Consider the following 20463-nt stretch of genomic DNA (forward strand, 5'->3'; position numbering starts at 1 on the left):
TGTTGCAATTAATCAGTGGGACCACAACATAATAATAGAGCAAAGGCCTTAAAGTATCCCAAGTTTGATTTCTTTCTTCTTTTATGATCAGGTCATAATGAGACAGACCTCTGCCTGATACCCGGAGAGTTGTTGAATGCCAGGGTGATCAATAAGTGGACAAATAGCTTCCTATTTTCCAAAAGCTCACCTTCTCACCAGCCAGGCCAGAAGGACCTGCTTCCCCAGTAGGTCCCAACTGTCCTTTCAACCCCTCGGGGCCATCCTCACCCCGTATGCCCAGTGGGCCAGCATCACCCTGTTGAAAGAATTAAAAGAATTGTGCCAATCACAGCTATAAAATTCTAGTTTCAAAGCATGTTCTCAGTACTTCAGAGACACTCATGTATTGTGACTGCCATCATTTCTGAGAATGATACAATGGAGTGTATATATCAGCTATTGACACTAAAATAAGCTGCACTTATCATAAATCATAATTTTATCCATCATTTCAGATGGGGAGAGAGGGAAATGAATCACAGGAAGTCTGGGATTTGTGTGTGTGTGTGTGTGTGTATAGTGTAGTGTAGTGTAGTGTAGTGTAGTGTAGTGTAGTGTAATGTAGTGTAGTGTGTGTGTGTACACAGGTTTCAGAGAAAAAAAGAGATACTTTACAGGAAAGTTCAGCCAATGCATGGTAATGAACATGAACAAGGCTATATAGAAGGAATTTAGTCACACAAGCCATTGGCAAGGAAACATCAATCAATGGGAATATTGTGAATGACCCTTTACCCACCCATCAATTTTTCTTCCTTTTTATGCAGCTATTTTATTAAGTATTACAATTAAAAAGTATAAAATTAATACAAATTAAGAAAACAAAATGGAAAGAAAAAATAGGAAAGTAAGCAGAAATAGAATATAGTAAAGAAAACAAATATATAAACAACTGCCACCTTCATCCCAATGAGTATGAACAATTTTAGTAACTCATCACTGTCTCTGTGAAAACAAAGAAAGATCTCTTTTTCCCATATCTCATCTCATTTATAATAACATATCCTTAAAGCCTCATTGTTCAATCCTGATCAGCAAAAGTCCATTCAGGGTTACCAGAGATAACAACATATCTATTTTGATCAAAGAAACCTTTAATATTCTTGCCTTTTACTTTTAACAATCTTAGTATTTAATCCCTTAATGATATCCTCAGGTTTGATTTCTTGCCACTTTTTTCTTTGTCTCGTCTCATAAAATTTTTCAAAGCTTTAACAAATCTCCTTTGTGAATTCAATATGGAAAAGTTATGCAGGTCATTCTTTTGATTTGTTCTTTGTATTTGCCTCTTAATTATTAAGACATCAACCAATTGCATTTGTATATCCTGTGTAGCATCTTTTTCCATATCATTCGTGTAACCTGTCATTTTTAAATCCACCTTCAGATCAGTCTCAGTCTTCTCTGGTTAAATAGGTTCATCTTCCACATAATCTTTTAAACACAATCTTAACTATCTATAATTGGCAGAGAGTCTTAAAATTGCATTTTTAGTCCATTATTCACAGATATCCTCTAATATTAAACTATTGCTCCATGCTGCATTAGTAAGTCAAATTTAAGTGTTTTTCTGCTTTAATTGTACTATAATCTTCAGTTCCCTCTGGCTCCCTTTAGTATCTAACCTTCAAAGTCTCATCCTATGATATTTTTAAAGAATTCAAAACAAAAGCATTTTGTTTGCCACCGTGGCGCAGTGGTTAGAGTGCAGTACTGCAGGCTACTTCTGCTGATCACCATTTGCCAGCAGTTTGGCAGATCGAATCTCACCAGGTTCAAGGTTAACTCAGCCTTTCATCGTTCCGAGGTGGGTAAAATGAGGACCCAGATTGTTGGGGGCAATAGGCTCACTCTGTAAACTGCTTGGAGAGGGCTGTAAAGCACTGTGAAGCGGTATATAAGTCTAAGTGCTATTGCTATTTTCCCATGGGAAGGATTGTAATTAATTCCAAAATTTTATTTCAGTTCCATCTAAATCACAGTCCATTTATAACTTTACAAAATCAAAGTTCTAACCACCATTTTGCTTTTTATTTGAAAAGAAAAAAAAAACCTTTAAGATTCTTAAACTTATATTTAAAGTGAGTAAGGAGTACCATAATTGACACAGCAACAAACCTGAGATGCAACTAATAAAAATGTATCAAGCATTACATTCTAGGATGACAACATCCCAATGCATCCCAGGCAAAACATTTTGGGATTCACAGAGATCATAGTATCTGTTAGATGTAAATGCCTCATTCTCTAATGTGTAAATAGTATATATATAGGATATCAGGGGTTAACTTATTCTTTAATTCTTAATGTATTCATGACTCACCACTCCCACTTATAGCTCCACCCATTGTATATATAAGGAGCTACCTTCCCCTTTTTCCTTGCTTCTATCTGTGAATATTCAGTGAATATAGAATGCCTATTGTAAATAAAAGGATATATATTTAAACCTTTAACTCATAATAATATTATTGAGTCTGATCCTAAAATATTGCAACAATCTGGTAGCAGAGGATGGTTAATTGACTCAATAAAAGAAAAAACTTAAAAATGTCCAAAAAAGATAGACCCAACACCAGGGCCTACAGCAAAGAAATGGAAACAGAACAAGAAATAATCAACGAATCGACAAACGCAATCTCAAGAGAATCCGAAGAATACACCACTGAAGATGAAGAAATAATAGATGGAATTGATGAACAAAAGGAAAACGAATTGAAAAGCAGTCCTCTCGGATCAGAACTATTGAAGCTACTAAAAATCAACACAAAAATCAAAAACGCTATAAAAAACAAAGAAACGACAAAAAGAAAAGGAACCCATACAGATGAAAATGATGACCAGAAGGAAATAGAAATAGAGAATAACGAACTCAGGTCAGAAATATTAAAACTATTAAAAAGCCAAAAGAATGATGAAAACCTCATCGTGAACCTCCAAGAAATGCTGAAGAACAGCGGAGCAGCGAGAGAAAAAATCATCACTAATGAGAAGTCTAAAGAACCAAAAATAGTGAGTAATATGACTACAGAAAAGATCGTTAAAAAGAAGAAGAAATGTGATCCCGCGCGAAATTTTGAATGGCAGCCATCTTGGTTTCAACAGGCCTCCAAGGTGAGCGAAGCAGAGCCAATCAAAATGCTCAGTTCAAAATTTCTGGCGCGAAATACGTTATCAGACAACGAAAATGAAAAGGAAGATTCAAAATCCTCGGAAGAGTCAGAATCAGAAAGTGAAGATGACTCAACAAAGTCCCAAATAAAATCAGCGATGAAAACGCTTTTTGCTGCATTTGGGCCAAAACTAAAAATTACAAAAGAGTCACCAAAGAAGCAAGCGAGCAAACCGATGCCTCGGGACCTGCACGCCTCCACCCTAACTTCGAGAGCGACGACACCAGAACCCAGAGAGCCTTGCCGATTCCGCCCTACACCTAAGACCGAAACAAGCGACAACGCTCACAAAAGAAGGAGAAGAGCAGCCGCCGTCACCAGGACTCCAAAGACCGAGCCAGAGACCGACTCGTCTGAAGAGGAGCAGAACGAGCGAGCCACGATGGAGAGAACCTTTCACGACGGCGTCAAAGAAGAAATGAACAACGCGCATGCGCGAAGCCACGCAGATGATCCGGGAAGATTTGAAATAATGAGAGAACCGCGCAGACTCATTGCAGACATCCCCACGCCGTTTTGCAATTTCCTGCACTTACGAGACCACGGACTGCCTCAGGTTGTAAGTAACGAACAAAATAATGTAGGAAATTTACCCAATGACTTCCCAAAGCTAAGGGTTGATGGTATTAATTTGCAAGAATGGTACCAGCAGCTCCAGGTTATTTTTATGAAAGAGAACTTGCTATTCTTTATCACTAGTCCCCCAAGAAGACCTTGGACTTTAAAAATAGACTGTTTACACCATAGAGCTTTTTTCTTAATAATAGCTAGTGTGTCTCCTGCAATGTATTATAGCATCAAACCAAATCTGACTGTTTCAGAAATTATTTAATGTATGTTTAGTTTGTTTCACAGCGACAGTGTAGCTACTACCGCAAGAATGTCTAAGGATTTCTTTTCATCTAGAGTAAAACCAGGGGTTTCTATAAGTGAGCATTTAATATCTTTAAACAAAATAAGGGCTGAACTGCATTTAAGGGGGGAAGTGATTTCAGACCAAACAATGAAAAGTGTTATTATCAACTCACTTGATTCATCATGGGACAATTTTATGTCACATTTAGACACTATTAACCTAGGATATTTATCCATAGAAAATCTATCCAACAAATTGATAGCAGAAGATAATTCAAGAAAAAATCGTTCTAGCAATCACACAGAACACAAACCTTTTAGGAAAATAGCTTTCCAAGAAAAATATAATGAAACATATAGATGCCATAATTGTGGATCCAAGGAACACAATAGAAGAGATTGCCCCAGATTCTCAAGAGAAAAACATAGATCAGAACACATGAACAGACACAATTATAGACAGTCTTCCATAGATAGACATATGTATAGAAGCCCACCAAATTATAGAGAAAATAGAGGGGGCAGAGAAAATTCAAGAGATAGAAAATCTGGTTCACTGAATGGACTAAATAAACAAGACAACACAAAACTACAACAAAATGAGAACAATAATTGGCTTATTGATTCTGGAGCAACAAATCACACCACTAATAACAAAAATATATTGTCTTCTTTTACAGAAGATAAATTTGTAATAAAGGTAGCTAACCAAGAAAAGGTTCAAGTATTAGGCAGAGGGAATGTAACTTTGCCTGGACTAGGAAAAATAGAGGGGGTATTGTTAATACCTGAAATACCTCATAACATATTAAGTGCCATAAAACTAAGTAGAGACTCTGACATTAATATAACTTTCTCAAAGGGAAAAGCGACTTTGGAGAAAAATAAAAATAATATAGGTACTGTAATGATTAAAGGAGGCCTACCTTACCTAATAACAAAGGAAGAGTGGTTGCATAACATTGATTCAAATGTAGAAGACTGTGTAGAAGTAGATAATGGAAATGTTAGCAACAGTGACAATGATGAATGTAAAATATCTCATGATCATACTGAGACACGCAATATAGAAAAACCAAAAATAGGTAAACCAATCCATGATGAGTGTGCTCACATCTTACATAGGAAGTTAGGACATGCTAGCTTTCCTGTAGTACAAAAAATGACTGAACACGCAGAAGGTGTCAAAATAAAAAATTGTGAAAACTATTTGGAATGCTCAGTATGTAAATCTACAAAACTGAGAACTAGTCCCAGACCAAAAAAATCTACTAGATCAACTAACAAAATTTTTGACTTAGTACACATGGACCTAGTAGGCCCACTAACTCCATCAATCACATATAGGAAACGTTATTTTCTGACAATAGTAGATGATTACAGTCGTTATGGTTTTGTTTACACGTTAAAACATAAGGATGAAACATTTCAAAAATTTAAGGAATTTTATAAACGCATAGAAACACAACATAATATCAGAATAAAACAAATTATGACAGATAGGGGATGTGAATTCATGTCCAAAGAATTCTCCCAATGGTTAAAAGATAGGGGAATGCTACATTATACGTCCAGTCCATTTTCTGCGTTCCAAAACGGAATTGCAGAAAGGAAAAATTCCACGTTACAAACCATGATTAGATGTACATTAGAGGATGCCGGCTTAAGCAAACAATTTTGGTCAGAAGCCTTACATTACTCAAATTACACACAAAATAGGACATGGTCCAGTATTATAAATAAAACACCATACGAAGTGATGTATAATAGAAAACCAAAATTGGCACATATGCACATTTTTGGAGTCACTGCAGACGTACACATACCTAAACAGTTGAGAAGAAAGGGAGAAAATGTATCCAGAAGACTTAGATTCATGGGATATGAAACTGGTACTAAAGGATATAGATTCATTGATAGCAACAATAAATTTATAGTTTCCAGAACAGCCGTGTTCCATGAACAGGCCAACTGGTCTAAATTACATCTTAATGAAATATTTCCAAATAAACACAAAGAAACAAAATATCATGAGGAAGGGACTGTAGATAAACAAAATATCAATAAAACAAAAACCTGGACAAATAGCCAACACAAAATAAAGACTGATACACTAACAAAAAAGGAGGCAAGATATATGCATGATAACAACAGCAAACCTGAAAGAATTATTAGGAACAACAGGAATAAGATGCCAAATAAATATAAAGATTACGTAATGCATATGGATGGCGAACCAGTAACACCTAATACATACGAAGAAGTACTAAAACTTCCTCGTGAAGAAAAGGAAAAATGGGAACTAGCCATGAAAAAAGAAATGGAAAGTTTGCAAGGATTAAATGTATTTACACCTGCAACTGCACCTAAGGACAAAACAATTATTGGTACCAGGTGGATATATAAAATTAAAAACTTAGAAGAAGGTAATACCTTATACAAAGCTAGATTAGTTGCTCAAGGTTATGCACAAAAATATCCAGAGGACTATACTGACACATATTCCCCCACTGTAAGGACAGAGAGTGTCAAAACAGCTCTTGTGGTAGCATCAGCACTCAATCTTGATGTATTTCAATATGACATACAGACTGCGTACCTACACGCAAAGCTAGACAAAGAAATATATGTAAGGGCCCCTCACAGTCAATACACCAACAAAAATGAAATTTGGTTGTTAAACAAAAGTTTATATGGATTAAAACAATCCGGTAAAAGATGGTATGATTGTCTAGTAAAGGTACTCAAGACCATGGATTTTAATGCTACCTCTGCTGATAACTGTTTTTTTGTCAAAAAAAGTAATGATCATATTGAATTTGTATTAATTTACGTAGATGACATTTTATATATTGGAAAACACAAAGAAAGAAGAGAAATTTTTGTAAACAAATTAAATGAACATTTCTCACTGAAATCATTAGGTAAAGTGAACAAATATCTTGGTGTACAAATTAACAAAACTAAAAAAGGATTCAAACTTACTCAAAAAGATAAGATTATGGAACTTTTAAACAAATGTAATTTAATCAATGCTAAACCCTGTGATACTCCTATGCAAACTGATTTTCTCAGAAATAATGATGAATCATCTCCTGAATTTAAGGATAACACATTTTATAGATCAATCATAGGTTCACTTCTTTATATATCTAATTGGACTAGGCCAGATATAGCCTTACCACTTAATTTGCTATCCAGATATGTCAGCAAACCAACAATGTATCACTGGGAAGCTGTCAAAAGAATTTTAAGATATCTGAAAAGCACATTAGATTTTTGTCTAATATTAGAACCTAGTGATAGCATGGAACCAAGACTTGTATGTTACGCAGATGCGGATTGGGCCGGAGACACATCTTGCAGAAAAAGTACATCAGGTTATATTTTTTTCTTAAATGACTGTCCAGTTTACTGGTATACCGGTAAACAAGAACTAGTAGCCACTTCAACAACTGAAGCAGAATACGTTTGTTTATCCAAAGCTGCAAATAACCTTGTATGGTTTAATGATTTAATTTCAGATGTTTGGAAAAAACCTACTCTACCTTTTGTTATGAATGAGGACAACAAAGCAGCTATTGAAATATCTAGATCCGATGCTATTGGACAAAGGTCCAGACACATAGATATAAAGTTTAAACATGTGAGACAATTGTCTCAGGACGGATTTATAAAAGCAGTACATTGTGATACTTCAGAACAAGTGGCTGACATATTGACAAAGCCTTTACCTTCTAAACAGCACAAATATTTAACTTCCAAGCTACATGTATTGTATTGTTCCGAATCTGAATGTAATTGGTGTTGTACAACTAATCGGCATTTAGAGGGGGATTTGTTAGATGTAAATGCCTCATTCTCTAATGTGTAAATAGTATATATATAGGATATCAGGGGTTAACTTATTCTTTAATTCTTAATGTATTCATGACTCACCACTCCCACTTATAGCTCCACCCATTGTATATATAAGGAGCTACCTTCCCCTTTTTCCTTGCTTCTATCTGTGAATATTCAGTGAATATAGAATGCCTATTGTAAATAAAAGGATATATATTTAAACCTTTAACTCATAATAATATTATTGAGTCTGATCCTAAAATATTGCAACAGTATCTAACACAGAGATGGAGAATCCCTGTCCTGTTTTACAAAATTTCTCCCCAAAGAAAAATCCTTTCTGGATTTCTAAAATTGGAATGAAAAATTCTTCTCTGAATCTTAACCTCCTCACCCCAAACCAACCTTTGGCAAGTCTTCTGTGCCCTGAAAAACATGACATGAACTGGCCTAATCCCTTTGTGCCTCTCAGTACTTGGAAAGTTAACAGTAGGATTTGTTATTTCATCATTTTATCACATAACATTTATTTTATCACTTAACATCATTTGTTATGTTATTATCTGATCTCAGCAAGGCAATCCTCCTCCTACTTGAATATAGAAAGACTGTCCTTGTACTAAAAATGGCATTGACAACTTTTTAAAATAAGTGCAGACTTCATTTTTTTTCCTTTTAGAAAAATGTTTAGTCTCAAGACCAAGAGGGTTATGGGCATATGACCCATTTTATTTTGAGGGATGTGGCTGCCAAATAAGCATTAAAAAGTAAAATTGGTACCCTAATGCTTGCATGTTTAATGCACTTACTTTTCCACAAAAAATTATGCTACTGAAAATAGGGAGTTTTACTGCCGTTAATACAAGGGGAGTTATGCTGGGATTGAAATTTACACTGTGTTCTAATCTTAAAAAGGATTTTTTATAAAATCATGTCTCATTGATATTTGTCACCAGAGAAATTGTCTAGAGTGTATAAAGCTATTTTGAATCTTTGTTGGAAATGAGAATATCATGAAGCAGGGACATTTTATGGTGAACATGTAAAAATAGCATAGCATAGCATAGCATAGCATAGCATAGCATAGCATAGCATAGCATAGCATAGCACAGCACAGCACAATACTACACACACACACACACACACACACACACACACACACACTACATATATTAATTCAGAAATTTTAAAGAGTAAAGTAACATTGCAACCAGATGCTTGTCTTTGAGATTAATGGACAGGTAACTAGAAAAAAAGTCATATAAATTTGGTTTTTATATATGACAAATGCAACAAGATTATTATATGCTCAAAAGTGGAAAGATCTGACACTACCCACAACATAGGAATGGTTGATGAAGATGGTGGAACCTGCAGAGATACCTAAATTAACTTTTTTGTTTAGAGAAAAGAAAATATCTATATTTATGGCTGACTGGAAACCCCTTACAGACTTACAGACAGAAAAAATGATTTATGATTTTTATGATTAGAAAATAACTATGTTATATTAAAAAGAGAACTTTTCTTTTTATATATGTAGAGGAAGGGATAATTATGTAATCATACTTGTATTTGCTGCAAAGGAACTGGGAGGTTTATATCTTTTCTTTTTGTACTTTTGTACTTTTGTCATTTTCCTTTTTCTTTATAATGTTTTATCTTCTATTTAAAACTGTTAATAAAATCTACTACAAATGCTAACAGTAAGGAATGAATTTCTAAAGCCTCAGTGGTGGTTCATGCCTTCTTTTAAAAGCCTCCACACATATTTCATACTGGGAATATTGCTCACCCAATCGCCTTTTGGCCCCATATCACCTTTGAAGCCAGGGAATCCATCTTCACCCTAGGAACCCATAAAAGGTCAAAACATGAGAATAATAAAAATGTCAATCTTATTTTAATGCTGAAATACAAAGAAAGAATCATATGGTTTTAATGGTGTGCAAAATTCATTTTACTTCGAATCTACAGTTGTAATTTTTGTTCTTATCACACACACACACACCCCAAAGAAAGAGAACATATATATTTCTAAAGACAGGAATACTTGGCTAGTAGACTTGCTATTTAAAATGTCTCTGCCTGAACCTGAAATTATATTCTCCTACCTGACTGTCAACCTTGTCCGTTATTGCTTACTCTCTGAATATAAAGATTTTAAACTATGAAGAAATAATTTGTTAGTCAGAATTTCAAAGATAATACTGAAAAGAAATTTTTCAAAAACCAAATATGAACATATTGATTTATATTAGGAAAGGAGATTCTAAAATTTGGATGAATTTCAGATATGGACAATTTTTTAACTGCTATAAAATATTTTCCAGGCTACCTCTAGATGACAACCAAAACATTTTCCTGCTCCTTTGCAAGGTTTTGATTTTTGTTTTTTTGGTGTGTGTGTGAATTGATCCTAGCAAAGTTACTGTATTACCCAAAGGTACAATCTAATTTGTTGCAATCTGGAAACTAACATAAAAATCCAAAAGTACTACTTTTCAAGGGTTTATACCCAGATGGAACCTCAACACTCGTATCAAGCACACATCAAATAATTACTGCATTGGAAGAAGGTCAAAAAAATAATACTTATTCCACTTACTCCTGATAAATGTCCGTGATCTGTTCTAGAATAGCACATTAGCAACACAGAGAAAGCAAGAGCAGTGAAAAGCTCTCTTAAATTTGATGAAATCTGTGGAACTCTTTCTCTGATATTGCCTTGTACTCTCTTCAGAGACTTACCTTCTCACCTTTGCTGCCTTTCAGGCCCCTTATTCCAAATGCCCCCTATGGAAAAGGAAAACAATGATAGTATTTTTTTTATATATAAAAACCATCTTTAAACATTCACTTTGGTATAGAAGCCATGATTACAGGCAGAAAGCTACAAGCTGTGAATGGCATCACACAGAAAGATACCAAGGTAGATCTGAGCAATGACTACCAAATTCTGAAGGTTGGCAGTCCAGTTCTTTGCCCTGAACAAAAGCATTGAACAAAGACTTCAGGACAGGGCAAGCTTTGATTGCATGACCGCAGCCATCATCTGACTTTTAGCACACCTCCTGTTGACCTTCCTGCCTCGGCTTAGCCTCTGCCTGAGGTTGTTCACTGAAATCATTCATTGGCATAGGGTTGAATATCATTACACATCTCAACTCTTGGCTGGCCAAGCAGTGCCACTGAATTTCTGTCTCAATATCTGGAAGCTGGGGAGGTCTGGATGGAGGAGAACAGACTCAAAACAAACCTTAGCCAGCCCAAGTGACTGTGGATTTTACCTTAATCATAAGAGTTTCCACCTTTGGTTCTGGATGGGATTAAAGGTAAAGGTTCCCCTCGCACATATGTGCTAGTCGTTCCTGACTCTAGGGGGCGGTGTTCATCTCCGTTTCAAAGCCAAAGAGACAGTGCTGACTGCAGACGTCTCCGTGGTCATGTGGCCGACATGACTAAATGCCAAAGGCACACGGAACACTGTTACCTTCCCATCAAAGGTGGTCCCTATTTTTCTACTTGCATTTTTTACGTGCTTTCAAACTGCTAGGTTGGCAGAAGCTGGGACAAGTAACAGGAGCTCACACCCTTACGTGGCACTAGGGATTCAAACCGCTGAACTGCCAACCTTTCGATCAATGAGCTCAGCATCTTAGCCACTGAGCCACCGCATCCCTCTGGATGGGATTGCACTAGCTCAAACAGAGTTCTTGTTCAGTTATGTGGGGGGCGGGGTTCTCCTAGACTCAGGCTGGTATATTAAGAGCATGCCAAAGGTCCTTTTCTCAAAAGGCAACTGGACTTTGTTTTTCCTTGAAGACATTTTGTTTCTCATTCAAGAAGCTTCATCAGATCAAGCTTCTTAGATGAGAAGTGAAATATCTGGAAAAAAGCACCTTTGGAACACCTATGACCTGGATGACTGAGAATCTCCCTAGACATTTATGTTAAGAGCAGGTAGCAACCATGGCTTGGAGGGTCTTTGCATAAATTCATCTTGTGCATTTTAGTCATCTCATGTATGAATTGTTGCAATACATCTACATGCAGCTGCCCTTGAAGTTGACTCAAAGAACGCAAATGCATGAGTAGTTATGGGCACATCTCAGTGCATCCATTAACACTGCAAGTACAGGTAGCCCTTGACTTACAACAGTTCATTTAGTGACTATTCAAAGTTACAACGGCACTGAAAAAAGGTGACTTACAACCATTTTTTAGTTGCGACGTTTCCAGCATCCCCATGGTCACGTGATCAAAATTCAGATGCTTGGCAACTAGTGCATATTTATGACTGCTGCTGTGTTCCAAGGTCATGTGATCACCTTTTGTGACCTTCTGACAAGCAAAGTCAATGGGGAAGCCAGATTCACTTAACAACTGTGTTACTAACCTATCAACTGCAGTGATTCACTTAACAATTGAGGCAAGAAAGGTCATAAAATGGGGCAAAATTCACTCAACAAATGCTTCACTTAACAACAGAAATTTGGGGGGTCAATTGTGGTCGTAAATCAAGGACTACTTGTATAGTATTTGCAAGCTGTGTTGGTAACCAGTAGGGTTCCAAGTACAATTTCAAGATTCTGGTTGCTGTTTATACAGTTCTCAGTGAAACAGAGTCTGATTGTGGAACTGTCTGTCTCCAATTACTTTTTCCTGTCTGATAATATCTGACTGAATGGAGTATGTGTCAGGGCTCTAAATCCAATGGAGCTCCAGGTCCCCTCACCTAACTAGTGTCATCTAGCAGGATTGAGGAGACATCCTTTCTCTGTCACTATGCCTATGGAACACCGTCTCCTTGAGATCCAGGTGGCTCTGGCCCTATCTTCTTTTCAGATACTTTACAAATACCTGTTTTTCTTCCCTGGGACAGAATAGGAAGATTTTGTACCCATCTTGATTGTTTTTGTTTTTGTTTCACATAGCCTCAGGTGCAACATATTTTACTACCTTGTAGTGTATTTTTGTAGTTGTTGTTATTTGCTGTTTCTAAGTATATACCCCACCCTGGTCACACGTCAGTTGGGTAGCTATGTATGTTGATTTCATAAATATATAAATAATAAAAAATAGACTGGCAATAAAAGGAGGCTCTAACAAAAGAGAGGGGGGGGGAAAGAAAAGGGGATGAAATTTCAGTAGAAATGTGCATTCTTGAAAAATGATAGAAGTGGTATCACTTTACCTTTACTCCTCGTGGACCTGGGTAACCAACTGGTCCTGCTGCACCAGATGGACCCTGAAGGAGAAAGACATTTAAACAAGTCTGTCAGGCAGCCTCCCTCCCCACCCTTGCTGCAATCTTAAAGACCCTAAATCCCCGTTTCTGAAGTTTTGGATTTTTTTGCATTTGGGAAGAAGATGGAGGACTGGGGGAAAAAAACCTCCCTTTTCTAAATTATGGACTTTAGATGCCTCTATAGCAGAGGTCTTCAAACTTGACAGCTTTAAGACTTGTGGACTTCAACTCCCATAATTGGCTGGAGAATTCTGGGAGTTGAAGTCCACAAGTCTTAAAGCTGCCAAGTTTGAAGACCTATGCTCTATAGCAAGCTTTACTTCTGCCTCTCAGAAGCAGGCTTTTTTTTTTCTTTTTACCTGAGTTCCTTTCTCTCCAGCTGGCCCTTCTCTTCCAGGATGACCCTGAAAAGCAATAGAAGATACAGTGTTGTGAAGTAACTGTATTATGAATGCTTGCTTAAAGGTACTACACCACAATGAAACCGGTGTCCTGGGAAAGTATATTAGGTCAATAGAAAAGAAAGAGAAGGCATGGAGCTAAGTTTTTTTCTGGGCATAATGTAATATTGCAAGTGTAGATCTCTATATGTTTACATCATTCACCTCTCCTCAGATACTAGTGCTACTGCAAAAGAAGGAAGGTGTCTGGGTTTCATCTTTGAGTACCATGTTCATGAAGATTTTATTAATGTTGACATTTACCAGAGGTCCATCCATTCCAGCCAGTCCTGGTATTCCCGGTTTTCCTGGTGGACCCTGTGAGAAAAAAGTGCAGGGAGATATTCAGAAAGCTGGGTGGGACAATCTGAATTGTGACAATGGATTAAGTGACATAGTCCTATCAGTTCTCATATCTCCCCCATCAAATACATGGCTAAGTGTATGCTGACATAACGGGAATATAGATGGAGAGCCACTGGCAAATTTCTGAGGAATTTGTAACAGATTTAAGTTGCGCATTTTCTTCCAAACTACAGAAATAAAATCAGCAACAAAATGTAATCCTCTCTCATCATATATTACACAGCTGAAATAAAGAAATCTTGGAGCATTATTGATGCTTAACAAAATTCTGTGCACAGCAGTCTTTTGCATTAGATCCCAGTGGTAGAATTCTGATGCCCGCTGCTATAGCTACCTTGAAAATTGGGATTTTCAGCCTAGTTCTGATTCTACGCCTCAGCTAGACATTCCCTAATTCCAACTCACCTTTTCTCCTGGAAGTCCAATGGGGCCCTGAGGACCAGGCAAGCCCTATGGGAGAAAAACCAAACAGAGTGAGAAATGTGACAATTTACAAGAAGAATTTTTATTATTATTATTTTGTAGGGATAAGGCTTACTTAATGTTTTCAAAGCCCTGGGACTATCCAGGAAATGTCCTTTCAGTTCAAATATATTTATTCCCCTACAAGGATAAATTCTTAATGGAACACACACACACCCTTCCCAAATATTTTGTACAGAAATTCACATTGATTAGTTTCTTTCCCTGATGAAATAGTTTTCGCTGCAAAGGCAATGTAATTCACTTTGCTATAGCAATTTGGGTGTCTTGAATCAATTTACAGTAGAAAAAAATAGAAAGTTACTTTTAGCCATCTCTCCCAGCATTGGCTGAAGGTCTTCCGGGTTGGATGCCTGCTCCAGATTTATATTTATATTTATATATTTATATTATTTATATTTGCTGATAAAGAGGTTAATACAACTGCCTAACATGCAGGCAGCCCAAGTATGAATCCGAGTAAGAGTATGCCTAGCTGATGAGAGCTAAATAGCTTGAAATAGATCTATACTAGTCTCCCTTTATTTCTTTATCAGCAAATATAAATTTGGTATAAAATGGTTTGTCATGAATGCGACTGCTTGAGGGCTCCTGGATTGGAGCTGAAAGGGGTGTTTGTATGTAGGTCTTTGGTTATTCGGGTCTTCTCCCACGTAAAATTGGAAGTGTCTTGGCGACGTTTCGACGAAGTCTCATTCGTCATCTTCAGGCTGGTGTTCTCGGCTTCGTGCTTCCAGGAGCAATGTGAGATCGCAGCTGCCTCTTCCTTTTAACTGCTAGTGGGGGTGTGAGCTGATTGGGTGGGAACTTGGCTGTGTTCTGATTGGGTGGAGGTGTGTTCTGATTGGTTAGGGGCTTGGCTGTGCTCTGATTGGATGGGGGGTTGGTTGTGCTCTGATTGGCTGGGGGTGTGTTCTGTTTAGGTGGGGGCTTGGTTGTGCTCAGTTTAGTCTGAGTTGCAGGGGGATTTGAGCTGGTGAGCTGCGTTGTTGTTGTTTGGCTTCGTGTTTGTGGCCGTGCGAGCTCCAATCCATACATGAAGCAGACTGACACCCATCATGAAGAGCTCGCACGGCCACAAACACGAAGCCAAACAACAACAACGCAGCTCACACACCCCCAGCCAATCAGAGCACAACCAACCCCCCATCCAATCAGAGCACAGCCAAGCCCCTAACCAATCAGAACACACCTCCACCCAATCAGAACACAGCCAAGTTCCCACCCAATCAGCTCACACCCCCACTAGCAGTTAAAAGGAAGAGACAGCTGCGATCTCACATTGCTCCTGGAAGCACGAAGCCGAGAACACCAGCCTGAAGATGACGAATGAGACTTCGTCGAAACGTCGCCAAGACACTTCCAATTTTACGTGGCAGAAGACCCGAATAACCAAAGACCTACATATATATATATATATATATATATATATATATATATATATATATATATATAAATTTTTTGCTAAACATTCTGAAGAACCTAAAGCTTGCTACATTCTCCTCTGATGAGTGCTGCAGAGAACATGCTGCTTGCTTCCTCTAAACCGCTAACCAAAGTTTTTGGCAAGTGACCCAGAGTAAATGCTTTAGGATTGCCTGAAATTCTCTCAAACCTAGCCAATCCAGAAGTCCTTTTGCATACAGGCAGCCCTCATTCAGTGACCCTTCACAGTTCTGATGGCACTGAATGAGGAGTCTTACAATGGTTCCTTATAGTTGTAACTGTTATAGTGCCCCCATAGTCACATCAGGTATTTGGTACCTGGTTCATAGTTATGATGTTGCAGTATCCTGTGGTCAAATGATCACTCCTTGAGACCTTCACCACTGGCTTCTGATAAGCAAAATCAGTGGGGAAACTGGCAGGAAATTGCAAAAGATAACAAGTGACACTGTGTTTAATAAAGATGGGGGATTTGTCTAGAGATGGAACTGCTGTTGTTAAGTTAGTGCAGTCGTGTAATGTTCATGCTTTGCAACCATGTTGCTTAGCGATGGAGTTGCTGATCCCAATTATTAAATGCCAACATTAATTGAAGACTATCTGTACACCAAGGACATTCTAAGCTAGTCACCTTCAGCTCTTGGTGCAGGAAATCCTATATTATTTGCTGAAGGTATGTAGCTCAGAAGCACTTAGTCCACGATAGTAGGAGATAACTCCTTAGCCTTTTCTTTCAGTTTTTTTTTTGAAGAAGACTTCTTTTAGTCTTCTCCCATTGGATAAGCTCTGGAGGAGATGGCAGAAATGGGTTCTGAAGGACAGCAAGAGAAGACAACATGGCTACCTCATTGGTTCTTAGATGCAAGTGAACGATATTGTTTCTTTAGGCAATTTTGAGGGAGTGTTTCACTTCCATTATCAAGAAAGTGAAGCACCTCTTCAAAGAACTGCACAGCACTAGCCTCTCTATTAATGTTCCAGTTTTTTTTTAAGGTTTCCATGTTAAGGTTGATGATCAAATGCAGGAATATGGGTCTATTTGGATGGCATAATTAAAATTAACTAGGTGCACTTTACCCTGCATTTATATAGACGAAACCAGTAACATGAATATTCAATGTGCTGATCTGCATCCCTATCACAGCCAGATGAAATTAGCACTTTAATATTTTCTGAACTGTTTTTATATTATACCTGTCCTCACTCTATGAACCTAGTTGCTAATAAACTTCACAGTCAGAATCAAATTAGACACCAGTGGGAATTGTCCTCCTGGGGTTAATAATAGCCCACATAGAGATTGGAGAATATTAACAATATAATGCTGATTGAAAAAAAGGTTAACTCACACATTTCACTAAAGTAACAAAAACCTTTCTAATGCATGTAATACTCTCCTCCCTGTTGTTTTTTTAACAGACTCACCAGCAAATGACCTGCTCATGTTTATTCCCCGCCCTCTACATCCCAGCCTTCCCCATGTACATTCAAACAAAATACACACGTGAGATCCAGGGTTTCCTTGTTGCCCAGGTGGGCCTGGTTCACCTGGAATACCCTGAAGGTAGAGAACACTGAAGTCAGCCAACATTCAGTGCATATACATACTTACATATGTCATAATGGAAGAGACAACAACAGCTGTGACACAATGACTAAAATTACTAAGGTAGAAAGGGCAGGGACTTGAAGAATGAAACATCTGGAGAAGGTCAGGATCCAGTTTCTAAAGCTTTTGGGAAACCAGTGCTGTGATGCTAAGGTATTGTGTCTTACTTCCTAATTGTTCATTGGGGGCTAGAGTTTGTTTGCAGTACATTTCCTAGGATTAAAAGTTTGGCTGCGAATCATTAGAAGTAGGATGGTATTATTATTGTAACAAACAAATCCTCTTTTCTATGTGCATATAGACTGCACAAATCCATTAGTTGTGGAAAACTAATGTTCATGATTCAGTATGGAAGAAAAAGCATTAACATTTATTATCATTCTATTCCACAGTAATTGTTAGACTTCCACATCAGGCTTAGAATTGGGAACTGGCAACATTCTAAGCTGCTGGCCAACTGCCCCTCCCATAAGGATATATTAAAGATCCCCCCATATAATCCATTGTTCAATTCAAATTTTCTGTTTGATTTTTTGCCCTGTTTGATTCTTTCTAGGTCCTAATAATGGAAAAATGGACAGACATACTGGCAGAAACTTGAGACCCATTACATAATTTCTTTCCTGTATTTTTTGTTGCACTGAAAAAATAAATATGAGAAATATAAAGCCAGACATACATAGCATAGGCCTAAAGTTTGGAAGTATATTGTTTTTAGGATATTTCAAAAACATGTGGGCTTATTACAATCTACTGCATTTTTAATTTTTCTTCACCATATTCTTTTATTTCTCCTTTAGTTAAAATAAAAGGGAGGAAAAGATCAGTTTTAACATTTCAAGTATTCTGGTCACATGGAAAATCCAGCAAAAGATTTAAATTGCTGAAGGAACAAACATAACTTCATCTTCAGAACAAATGACAGTACTTAAAAATGTCCTTTCAAGGACACTGAAAATAAAAGAGAAACCCATCATTATAAAATTGATTGTCTTGATTTTAAGTAGACATAGTTTTGTACTGGAAAAGAATTGGATGATACGAGCAAAACATAGCTGTAGGAAGATTCTATTTAATTGAAGGCTAATTTATGCTAATTGTTATAGCAACCAGTTAATACCTAGTAATATTTGGAAACATATAATTTTCCATTATAACATGGAATATTTAAATTATATCTTTTTTTTCTTCATGAATTAAATTGCCATGCTTAATTGTTTTTTTTAAAAAATCCACCCTATATATGCCACAATTGCCACATCACATTTCCACTGTTAGAATACAGCCCCTTCCCTCATATTTCTACAAGATGCATCTATATGCAGTATAGTAAAAGAAAATAGGATGAGCTGCATTCTTCAATTAAAGCAATTTATTTTTTAAAAAAACAACATTGGATCCAGACAGTAACCGTCTAGCCAGACTGGAACTCCATCTGTCCCCTTTAAATCAAAATTTAGTCCCATCCTCCCTACTAAATCAAACTTTAATGGCTGGTTTGAAGATTGATATATTATCAGATTCTGCTCTAGAAGAATCTTCTCACAAGATTCTTAGAATGAACTAGGCAACCCGTGACCTGTCGTGTCATCATTTCAGAGATATTTCTTTACATAAACACAGAAACAGAATGACCAAGGACAAAAAAGTAGTGGGAGTAGGAGCAACTTTTTACTTCTTATAGTCTTGACCATGGCTGACTGCACTCCAGTCTACTGGGCTCTGGAGGGCTACAGCAGGATCAGTTTACTTAACCTTTGGGTGGTGATGTGGCAGTGTTGCCACCTCTAATTTGCCAATTTTCATTCTCACGGGAGCCATGAGTCATGGGTTTTGGAGGCATCTTGGTTCAAAAATGACTGCCCCCATGGTGCACAGCTTGCCCCACCCAGTTAAAGGTTACAGGCATGAGAGATTTAGTAGTATATAGATTAGATTAACATATAGTATTACAGCAGGAAATCAAAATGGATACGAGTTTGGTGTTTAATATTTATATATTGTGAGTGCACTGATGATGTTGCCTAGTTGGGTAATAAAACATCTGCAAGCAAACTCCTATGCTCAGAGAGCACCAAGGACTCCACAATTCAACTCTGAGCAACATATATTCTCTTCTATTGTGAATACATCATCCTTGCTTGCTAGACAGGCTTAATTGCTCACCCCATATTTTTGAGAAAGATAGACTCTTTATTAGGTGTTTTAAAATTTTCAGGCAGGCCAGATGGAAAAGCTATGAACCAAGGCAGAGAGTAGAAAGAGCTAATATCTTCACCCACCAGCCTCAGATTCAAACTTGGCAGACTACATAAAAGGGATTTGGCTAGAAATGGCCAAGAAATGGCTTTTTCTGTAGAAATAAGTTCATTCAATTGTTTCTTTCATCTTTACATTAAATTGTTCTTTTCTTTTTCTCACTGTAATATTACACCAAATTTAATGATTTTGCTTCTCTGTACAAGCTAAAGAATTGTGTGCAATTCAGCCTTCATTCTTTAGGCACTATTCAAATTTTCTTCTTTGAAATCTTTATTTCATAGGTTTTCTGAGATCAATAACTTTCTGACAAAAAATAATATTTGTAGAAAACCAACACCATCTATCATTCACCTGGAGTACTCTATTGTCTTTCATACTCTATTTTCTAACAAAGCAGTATGTATTTCCAATAGGATAGGATAGGATAGGATAGGATAGGATAGGATAGGATAGGATAGGATAGGATAGGATAGGATAGGGTTGGAAGGGACCTTGGAGGTCTTCTAGCCCAACTCCCTGCTTAGGCAGAAAATCCTATACCATTTCAGACAAATGGTTATCCAACATCTTCTTAAAAACTTTCAATGTTGGAGCATTTACAACTTCTGGAGGCAAGTTGTTCCACTGATTAATTGTTGTAGTTTCAATCTTAAAGTTCAAAAGAGGTTGTTTTTTGTTACATTTTACTTTATG

At 37.1% G+C, this 20463-nt stretch overlaps 1 protein-coding gene and 1 long non-coding RNA gene across 9 annotated transcripts in view; one reads left to right on the plus strand and one right to left on the minus strand.

The window, feature by feature from the left end:
• COL5A3 (collagen type V alpha 3 chain) overlaps window positions 1-20463 on the minus strand; it is a 146376-nt gene that overhangs the window by 42132 nt on the left and 83781 nt on the right. For all 8 annotated transcript variants that reach the window (XR_015732375.1, XR_015732374.1, XM_034419335.2 and 5 more), the window contains 8 exons: window positions 17404-17457; window positions 14376-14420; window positions 13869-13922; window positions 13524-13568; window positions 13111-13164; window positions 10665-10709; window positions 9709-9762; window positions 191-298 (listed from right to left, as the gene is read on the minus strand). Coding sequence is in view for 6 of the 8 variants with exons in the window: in XM_034419335.2 (XP_034275226.2) it covers window positions 191-298; window positions 9709-9762; window positions 10665-10709; window positions 13111-13164; window positions 13524-13568; window positions 13869-13922; window positions 14376-14420; window positions 17404-17457 (459 nt within the window). In the remaining 2 variants the exon portion in view is untranslated. The remainder of the gene's footprint in view (window positions 1-190; window positions 299-9708; window positions 9763-10664; window positions 10710-13110; window positions 13165-13523; window positions 13569-13868; window positions 13923-14375; window positions 14421-17403; window positions 17458-20463) is intronic.
• The window catches only part of LOC148115309 (uncharacterized), a 32136-nt gene continuing 29247 nt past the window's right edge, over window positions 17575-20463 (plus strand). Inside the window, exon 1 of the long non-coding RNA XR_015732376.1 lies at window positions 17575-17661. This is a non-coding gene — a long non-coding RNA (uncharacterized LOC148115309). The remainder of the gene's footprint in view (window positions 17662-20463) is intronic.

This window comes from Pantherophis guttatus, chromosome 2 (assembly GCF_059756535.1).
Source record: "Pantherophis guttatus breed Tessera chromosome 2, ASM5975653v1, whole genome shotgun sequence".
In the NCBI taxonomy this organism is placed as follows: Eukaryota; Metazoa; Chordata; class Lepidosauria; order Squamata; family Colubridae; genus Pantherophis; species Pantherophis guttatus.